Source organism: Arachis hypogaea, chromosome 3, assembly GCF_003086295.3.
Source record: "Arachis hypogaea cultivar Tifrunner chromosome 3, arahy.Tifrunner.gnm2.J5K5, whole genome shotgun sequence".
NCBI classification, from domain to species: domain Eukaryota; kingdom Viridiplantae; phylum Streptophyta; class Magnoliopsida; order Fabales; family Fabaceae; genus Arachis; species Arachis hypogaea.
Genome location: NC_092038.1, coordinates 126,432,362 through 126,442,015, shown reverse-complemented (window position 1 = coordinate 126,442,015; position 9,654 = coordinate 126,432,362). Strand labels below are relative to the sequence as shown.

The following is a 9,654-nucleotide window of genomic DNA, read 5'->3' as shown; positions in this document are numbered from 1 at the left end:
TCTTGCATGTATAAATAGAGGTTAAACCTCAGTGAATAACACACAGTTACAGCACTTCTTTACTTTCTCTCATCACATACTACTAATATAATATTAATATATTATCTTTATAGTTGTATAATAGTATTGGTAAATAATGATAGTAGTGTTTTTCTATTTATACTTTATTTTATTACCTCTTCCTTATTTATTTTACAACAACAACAACAACAACAACAACAACAACAATAATAATAATAATAATAATAATAATTAAATACATGATTACAGAATAGAGGTAATAATATTATAGAAATTCAATCATTAACATTTATTTATATATTTATTTACAATAGCATAATGAAATCATATCAAATACGAATAAATGGCCTAAATCTGGAATCAAGTGCGTCTCCAATGGTTGGATCATCCCACACTAGATTGTTCCACCATTCTGTTTCACCAGTTATTTGAATCAATGTGTCCTTAGAGTTGAAATTCAGAGGCAGCGTCCGCAGATGATCGCATCCAACAACCATGATGAATTTTAATGAATGAAAAGGCAATACTCCATTGTATATTTTCTTGAGTCTCACCAGAAAAGATAGTTTAAGAAATCTAAGATGTGGAAACAAATCCATGTCCACCGTTTGGCCTTGGTCTTCCTTCACCAACTCTTGAATTGAATTGCAATTTCTAACTTGAAGAATCTCAAGGCATTGAGCATGCTTCAGCCATGTCAAGTGAGTTATTGAATCACATCCGTTGATCTCTACCTCACGAAGTGCTTCTAGGTGACAAGTGTAAGTGATGGATGGAACTTCCTTAATGTTGTACAAATATTGTAGAGTTATAAGCTCCAAATGCTTCATTTTAGACCAAGATGCTAACAATGTTGCCATCTCAATTGGCTCATCAATAAAACTAAGCCAAACATATCTCAAGCAACCTTGCAACTTGGTGGAGCTAAGCAATTTTCGGATGCCTCTCATGGTTTTTAAGTTGATGCAAAGTTCCTCCAATTGAGGCAAGCTTTCCAATTTGTCTATCAAGATTGCTTCTTGATTATTATCTACCTCACTAAAAGACAGGCCTCCTCCCACCCTCCCTCCATATCCAAGTCTTAGAATCTGCAACTGTTTAAGGCTTTCCAAAACCTCAAGAATGTTTGATGAAGTGAAAGTATCTTTCATGAGAAGGACCTTCAATTTCTCCAAGTTCTTCAATTCAATTGGCAACTGAATCTGTGTGGATACATCTGAGAGTGACAGGTTAAGAAACTCCAAGTTGATCACCATGCCTATTTCACTAGGAAGGTGTCTGATGTGTCTATTGTTTGATAAATCCAACACCTTCAACTTTGACATGATTTGCAGATTTGAGAAATCAACATTGTCCTCAAGATTTTGCAAACACAGGGTTACTAGATTGGGACAACGCGGTACCCGGCGCATTCCGGAGGCTCTTATAATGGAAATCTTCTCAACAAGTTCCATCTTTTGGGAATGTAGATGGAAAGCGTGCTCCTCCACCACCACTTTGTCTCTAATAGTATCTTGATCGCATGCTATCCACAGTGCCATATCTCGCATCACATCATGCATCTTGATCCTAGGCCACCACTGGAAGATATCAGCCATGACATCCTCAACCAAACAACAAAGCTTCAATTTTTCAATAATAGAATGGCCTTCCTCACGCATATCATATATGCTCTTCTTACTACTCCTCCCAAGAAACCCTTCTCCGATCCATCTATCAATGACATCTTCAACTTTGATCTCGTAGTCTTCTGGATACACGGCGCAATATAGGAAGCAGTTCTTGTGCGCTTCATCTGGCAGCCTGTCGTAGCTAAACTTGAGAACACCGAACACATTCTTCTCCAAATCGGAAGCAATCCATGGGTTCCTCCTCAACTCATGTTTGGCTTGCCTCCAAGATGCAATACTCCTGACTCCAGACATGGCACTCCCCACTGTGACAAGTGCTAGTGGCAACCCTTTACACTCTTTAGCCATCTTCTTTGCCTGCCTTGGAATCTCCACATTGCTCTTTAATGTCCCTTCACCCACTTTCTTGCAGAACAAGACAAATGCCTCCTCCTCACTTAAAACTTCCACTTTGAACTTCTTATCTGCTTGCATCTTATCACACACATCCTCTTCCCTTGTCGTAAACACTACTTTTGATCTACACCCGGCCTTCTTTGGATTCGGTACTCCTACCTCTTGAAGCTCCAACTTCCCCCATAAATCATCCAACATCAACACAAACCTCCTCTGCCTTAGGACTTGGTAGATTTTGCCCACCTTCTCATGCTCGCTACTTCTGTTCCAAGAATCGTCCTTCACCCCTAACCTATTTCGAATATCATTCATCACTTTGGCATTATCACAATCCTTAGCAATGGTAATCCACAACACAAGATCAAATTCGTGATTGCGGTTTCCAAACTCATTGTGAATTCTCTTCATGAGAGTGGTTTTTCCCACCCCACCCATGCCATATATTCCAATGATGCCCACATTTTTATCTTGAAGGCTGTTCCACACTCTCTCTACCATCGAATCCACACCCACGGTCTCTATGTGAGGAATCTCATATATCGGCTTCAATGATGGCTGGTGAGTGATATCAACACTGTGTGTGTAACCTTCTCCTTTACTCAAAACTTCGTTAACCTTGAAGATCATCTTATGGACTCTTTTTCCAAACTTATATTTTGACACACAATTACTTTGTCCATAACAGATTAGACATTTTTTGTTGGGTTCTGGAGGATCTTTAGTTTCTTCCATTTCCTGTAATTATACAAGGTGGGTACTCCCATGAAGATATTATAATTGTCTTCATGTGATGATTTTTCTTTTTGACCCTTAGATAATGGAATGTAGGGTTAGATTTTGATATGTTATAAAAGTGTTGTTTTTATTTGAAGTGTGGCCAAATCAATAAATCACACTTTTATACAAAGCATCTTCATAAAAAGATGTTTTTTGCATCTTCATTTGAGTAGCTCCCATTATACAATTGGTATTAATTTTTTAATATTTATTCTTTGTTTCATTTGCCTATGACTTAAAGTTTTTCAGTTATAACTTTGTACCTATTTCAAATTTGTTTTAAATAAGAGTAAGCCTAGCTACAAAAGAAAATTATTGAAATATTTGACCAACAAATTAAAATAAAATGTATAATAAAACTAGGTAAAGCTTCCCCTTTTCATCTTTGCACAATCCCTCTCCCCTTAATTTTAGTGTGTGTGTTTGATTTACAATTGTCATTAATATTTACTAAGTTCAAGAATTTATGTTTCCAGTCAAAAAAAAAAAAGAATTTATGTTATTGGGACGTATTCTCCGTTATTATTTTTTATGTTGGGAGATTTTGTTGAATTTTATCCTTTTTCTATTATTATTCTTTTGTTTTGCAAAGCTCTTGTGTTTTTAGTTTAATAGTAATAGATTACTAGCATCTATCTTATGTTTTGTACTCTATTAATCGTATGGCATAAATTCTCAAAGATAATAGCATATAATTTCATTTGCTAGCAAAGTTTTCTCTTCTAGTATTGAAAGCATGGACTTCATGTAAGTGTATGAATAAGTGAAAAATTGGTCATCAGTTAGTAAAGATACCTGTTGGAGATTCCGAACTTGTTGGAGCCAACCATTGACTTCATGTCTTCTACGCCTCTCTCCGTGGATCTCATCGTTCTCAATTCTTATCACCACATCTCTGCAAATGTTATCAAGATGTTCCATCTTTTCTTTTAATTTGGTTAGGTTCTCCTCTTGCTTCACAATGTAATCAGCGTGCACTTTGATGCAACTGTACAAACGGTTACCAGCATCCCACAATATTCCCACAGCCTGTTCCATCCTTAATTTATTTGATTATCTACTTCTAATCAAGCTTACTTCGTCCATTATCTTCATCATTTTTTCATGAAAATACAAACACATAGAAACAGAGATAAGCTAAACATTAGTTGACTTATACCGGACAAGAATAATTATAAATAATACATTTATATGTAGTAGTGCTTTCATTACCTTCTATTGAACTGGGCAGCCCGGCACTTAATTTATGTATAGCTTGTATTTTATTGCCTACAATGCTATTTATAGGATTAGCGTGGAGATTCTTATCGTACGTGTTTATGGTAGAATATTTCCCAAGCATTCTTTAATTTGCATTTGTCGTTTTCTTCTATTAGAGGTTTAGTATCTGTGCTTTTGCTTTTGTTACTCTTTGGTCTTATTACAAGAAAGAATTTTTTAAAACCGAATTATAAATTACGCCATTCCATGAACATGGATTTCGCGCAATGTTTTGAAAACACTTCATTTATAGTTCACTTGGTTAAATAGTCAAAGTTACAATTGATGCCCCTGATAAAAAATAAAAATCAAAACAAATTACAATTGAACAAGGAAGTAATTGCATCACACGATGTATATCTCTCGGACTGAATACAAAGGTAAGCCCATCAGATGAACAAATCTAAAATCTGTCCTAAAGCATTATAAACCATTATATTTGACTATAAAATCAAAACATAACAGACACAAGGATTTAGAGTTCAAGAACTTAACACAATGACATCTAGTTTCTTAAGAAGATGAATCACTTCTCAGAGAAGGAACACCACCAGTAAAGTCATCGAGTGTATGTACATAGACAAACTTGATTCTAGTTTTTGAATGGAATATCAAACTTACAAACATCTCTTCGCTCAATGATTCTTTCCCACTCCGAGAATTTGAGCCATCATGGCAGTAGAGGAATTGAATTTATATCATGGCAACAATCCGTTATGCAAAGTTGCAAACTGGAATAAACTATTTCACATCAACCCATCAAAAACAGCAGACCTATTACAAAATGACATTTATCTACATATAGGATGATCGCCCACCCAAGCACAGTTTTCTCCAAAGTACACTTGCCATTCACCTGATATATTTTTCTTACCAAAAAATATAAACTAAAAAAGACAATGCTGAGATTTTATAATTTGATTCTCTGAAGACTTAACCACAACGTTCTTTCCTATTCAATCATTGTATTTCCAGACCAACACCACTATACAGAGTCTACTACCACGTCGCCCTGCTGCTTTGCAAGGTATCTTTCCCTCCTTTCTTTCTGAAAAGAAAATAGATTGTATAGATGGAGCATTTCTAAAATGTAACATATTGCAAAAAAGACCTCCCATCAAAAGTCTAAGAGAAAATACTCACCCATTCATCTATGACAAGCCCTTCTCCAATGATCTTAGGACCTGCATCTTCTGCAGGTTTCTTGCGTGCCTCGAGTGCAGCATCAGCCTCAGACAGCTGACGGTTCAGTTTTTCCAAAGCCTAAATCAGAGAAACTTACAATCTCATAAGTACATTACTTGGAAGACAACCACCATAAACATGAGGTGAAAAAGGGAACAGCAGAAACCAAAAGTCTTTAAACACATTTAAAGCAACAGATACTTAAATGAATAGGTGCAAAAAGTGAGATTATAAAGGAAAGGTAATAAGCACCAAGACACATGAACATGCAAAATTTCAGTACTCACTGAGGTGGGACGCTCTGGATCTAGAAAAACAACCCGCAAAATCTGCTCCACTGCTACTTGGTCTTTCTGCTCATCAAACTGTACCCGGGAAAAAAGAAGGGAAAGAGAAGAAAAGGGAGAGAGGGGGGATACTTGCAGTTAGAAACAAATTTAAATGCAATACCATGAAGTGGACAACCATCAAAACAAAATTCCACAAGTCCTCCTATGGTGCCCGTTAATAAACCAAAAACAGCAAAAATTTGCAGGATTATTAATAACACGAAGATTATATTGATAAGTATAGAGAAAATCAGACAAAAAAAAAGGATGTGTTATTCAAATGAATCTTTCACTGCATCCTTTCGGATAAAAGTATGACGAAACTCGAGTAACAAATTCTTTTATTATAGTATGAAATATACGATACGTGATCCAACAAGATACGTTATTGTTAGATGTTCATGCTGTGGTCAGAGTAGATGGGGATTTGGAAAAGGAAGGCAGGCAAGACAACTGCAGTATCCACTGATAAAATCATCAGCATCATATTTTATAACTAAATAATGAAGTTAACTAACCAGCTCAGGGACGTAATCAATTGATCCTTTGACCTTCAAGCTCATGATTTTAAATTTGAGTCCAGTTTTTTCTGGCTTTTCATTATTTTCTGGTTGCTCTACAAACTTGAACACTATCAAGCAAAACATAAATGGTAAGGTAACATGGCCTTGTATTTCCGACAATCTTCTGGTACACATAAAAAGAAACATACAGAGAAATAATATATTGATCATTACCGGTTGCTATGATACTCTCACCCGGTGCGAGGATAGCCCCAGGAGGACGCATGAAACAGCTTTTAGGTGCAGTCGTTTGAAACTGCATATACATATGAAATAATAATTAAAAAAAAGGAATCTTGTCAACATATATACCTAAGTTGTCCTATTGATTTAAAATCATAACATATATCATTAATTAATTAATACAGTGGTATCGAATTGTTCTCCTGCAAACTATTAGAAAGTAAGTAAGTAACAAAAAGAATACACAATTGAGTTCAAGATTCAGCCAAAGTAACTCAATAGTAACAAATATTAGAATTGGAGAAAAGGAAATGCTAAAAGGGGGAAATAAATCAGCAGTTTTAGATATTCACTCTACCTTGAAAGCTACATAGGATTTACTGGTGTTTTTAATCCTGATAGCACTCCTAACCTGTTTGCCTGGCTCATCTATAGAAGATAGCAAGGAACGATCAGACATCCACATAAAACAAGGATTAGATTGAGCAATCATCCACAGCATCAGCTTAAAGAATCTTATCTATTGGATAAAGATCAAAATCACGCATTGAGCAAAAAAATATGAAAAAACGAGCAGCGTGTGACGTCAACACATGCTGAATTGCTGAGACAGGAAGACGCAAGAGAAGCACAAAGAACTTGCTATCTTTTTGCTAACTATCTCATTATTAAACCTATTCCTTTCAGACTTTATGGTTGAGACTTGTCGATCAGAAACATCCATAGGATACCTTATGATAAGTAGGCTAAACTGTACAAAGTATTTAGTCTTCCGTAGCATGTACATTAGGGTGTCACATTGTTAACATGAAAATTTAACGTCCTAAAAGAGAAAACATGAATACAGAAAAGCATTCAAGGCACACAAAATGGATGGACCTGTTTTGTTATAATTTATAAAGGCAAATGTCCGTTAGCAGGAATTCATGTTGAACGCTTATCTGCCAACTTTTCATCTAAATCAACTTCTCAAGTTCCAACCTCTATATCTATCGAGACCAGAAGTGATTTAATGACAATCATAAGCAAAACTTTTTTTTTTTTTTGAAAACAAAAAAAGTTTCCTTTCTTTGTTAACATAAAATGTTTGCTGCCATCAATTAATTTCCATTATCATACAGACATGCGCGACTACATCAATAACGAATGCATGAATTAACAGTTTTAACCTTTAGAATACCGCAATCCACTCCAGCTGAAAGTGTAACAACCGTGATTGGAAATACATCAACAACAGCAGATAATGTCATCGAATTGTAACGATATAGTATCTTAATTCTAGAAAAGTAAAAACACACCCAGCGCCAGCTCGCTTTAAATTTAACATTTATGGAAAGTTTGAAACACTTCAACTGTGATTAAACATTTTCACAAGCCGTTATATTTTTCCCTTCTTATTGATTTATTGAAAGGAAGCGAAAAGCACGCAATGATCTAAAAGTTTCTATTTTTAGGATAGTCTAATTAAAGCCCCTACGCCTGGTAAGGTTTAATTTGAATTAACATCAGCAAAACAGAAAGTACAGTTGAAGCCCTAAACCCCAAAATTAAGATCAGAAGCAGAGCAATTAAGCATGTATTAACAATAAGTGAAACAAATGAAAAAGGAAAAACGAAAGGAGAAGACATACAAGGGAAAAAGAGCTTGTTGGAAGGGTCAAGCTTGAGACGACGTCGTGTTGGGAGGAACGACCTTGCTACAGAAGAGACGGAACTAGAGGCGTGGTTGGAGGAGCCATCGAGCGGAGGATTGTGTGAGGTAGGGTTGGTGTGGTGGTGGTAGCCGTGATGAGACGACGTCGTGGTGGCGGTATTGGGAGGCATGGCGCCGGAGGTAGCTGAGGAATGGCGAAAGGGACGCTTGAAGAAGTTCCAGACCTTAGGTTCCGAGTGAGGCTTGGGTTCAGCTACGGCCATGCGTTCTTCTTCTTTTCTGATCAGGAACGAGAAACGGTGAGAGACAGTGAGAGAGTCTCTGACGAGAAAGGGAGCAAAACGACTTAACGACGACTCGAGCGAGTGGAAAGCGAGCCTTGACTTTTTCGTTAAAGGTATAAACGGCGTCGTTTATGCGGTTCCAGCATTTGACGCGCGGATGTGAGAGAGGCTCTGAACTGCTATGTAGAAGAAAGTTTCAAATCCACGCGTTTGGCCTATATATATACTTGCACACTTTGTTAAATCTGTTTTTTAATTTGTTGACTTATATATAAATATATATATAGGGTTGCAAAGATGCGGAAAGAGTTGCCGTCTGCGGTGGACAAACTATCTCCGGCCAGATATAAAGCGAGGTCGATTCTCCTTGGAAGAGGAGGAGACCATAATACACCTTCACAGCATTCTTGGAAACAAGTGAGTAATAACTGGCTCAATCCTTTGGATTTTCGTCGTTTAGAATTTAGAATTTAGAATTTAAAATTTAGTGCGATGCAGGTGGTCTGCAATAGCGTCGCGGCTGCCGGGGAGGACAGACAACGAAATAAAGAATTATTGGAATACACACATTAGGAAGAGGCTACTGAGGATGGGAATCGATCCTGTGACACACAGTCCACGCCTAGACCTTCTTGATCTCTCATCTCTCTTTGGTTCATCAATATCACACATCAACAATAACATGCAACACCATCTTAACCCTGAGCTTCTCAAATTGGCCACGTCACTCTTCTCTCCTAATAATAATAATAATAATTCTCTTGACAACAGCCACAACCAAATCATCAGTAGTGATGTTTCCTTGTCTTTCCCTCAAGCAAACTTTCTAGAATCCAATAATAATGTCGACTCAGCCTACCCATCAAATCTACTGCACCATGACCTAATGAATACTAGTGATTATTGGGACGCCGATAATAATAATAATATTGGAATTGCTTCAACTTCTAGCCCTTGTTATGTCACTGACCAATTACCAACAAGTTATTATTATAACAATAATAGTAACAACTACTACTCTCATCATGCAAGTCTTGTGGACCCACCTATGTCTGAAACGTCAACCTTTCATTCCAATAATAGCAGCAGTAATACTTATGTCAATGGAAACAACAGTAGCACCGAGGATGAGAGAGAAAGCTATGTCAGCACCAATAACAGCGTCTTGAGATTTGAAATCCCAGATATGTTGGATGTCAATGCATTCGTGTAATCAAGTATCCACCAAAAAATAGCTTCATTTTTATAATTATATTTCCACGAATTGTTTTTTGCATAACTGTGGATCAACGGTACGGTGTTGATAGCCTGTAAAATATTTTCTTCATGGATATTTAATGCTACTCATCATAGTTTATTTAGTCTTGTAAA

General features: G+C 36.6%; 3 protein-coding genes across 3 annotated transcripts; 1 reads left to right on the top strand and 2 right to left on the bottom strand.

The window, feature by feature from the left end:
* Window positions 1–231: 231 nt before the first annotated feature.
* Window positions 232–4,151, bottom strand: LOC112791374 (probable disease resistance protein At5g63020). The gene is made up of 3 exons (XM_025834180.3): window positions 4,038–4,151; window positions 3,621–3,914; window positions 232–2,783 (listed from the first exon to the last, which is right to left on the bottom strand). The coding sequence occupies exons 2-3, from the start codon at window positions 3,861–3,863 to the stop codon at window positions 351–353; spliced, it is 2,676 nt and encodes an 891-aa protein (XP_025689965.1). The 5' UTR covers window positions 3,864–3,914; window positions 4,038–4,151; the 3' UTR covers window positions 232–350.
* Window positions 4,152–4,409: 258 nt separating this feature from the next.
* On the bottom strand, window positions 4,410–8,946 carry LOC112791375 (vesicle-associated protein 4-2). The gene is made up of 7 exons (XM_025834181.3): window positions 7,977–8,946; window positions 6,704–6,774; window positions 6,337–6,418; window positions 6,118–6,230; window positions 5,558–5,635; window positions 5,229–5,348; window positions 4,410–5,133 (listed from the first exon to the last, which is right to left on the bottom strand). Exons 1-7 carry the CDS (start codon window positions 8,260–8,262, stop codon window positions 5,071–5,073), a joined length of 813 nt encoding a protein of 270 aa, XP_025689966.1. The 5' UTR covers window positions 8,263–8,946; the 3' UTR covers window positions 4,410–5,070.
* On the top strand, window positions 8,568–9,654 carry LOC112781890 (transcription factor MYB102). The gene is made up of 2 exons (XM_025824563.2): window positions 8,568–8,700; window positions 8,782–9,654. Exon 2 carries the CDS (start codon window positions 8,873–8,875, stop codon window positions 9,494–9,496), a length of 624 nt encoding a protein of 207 aa, XP_025680348.2. The 5' UTR covers window positions 8,568–8,700; window positions 8,782–8,872; the 3' UTR covers window positions 9,497–9,654.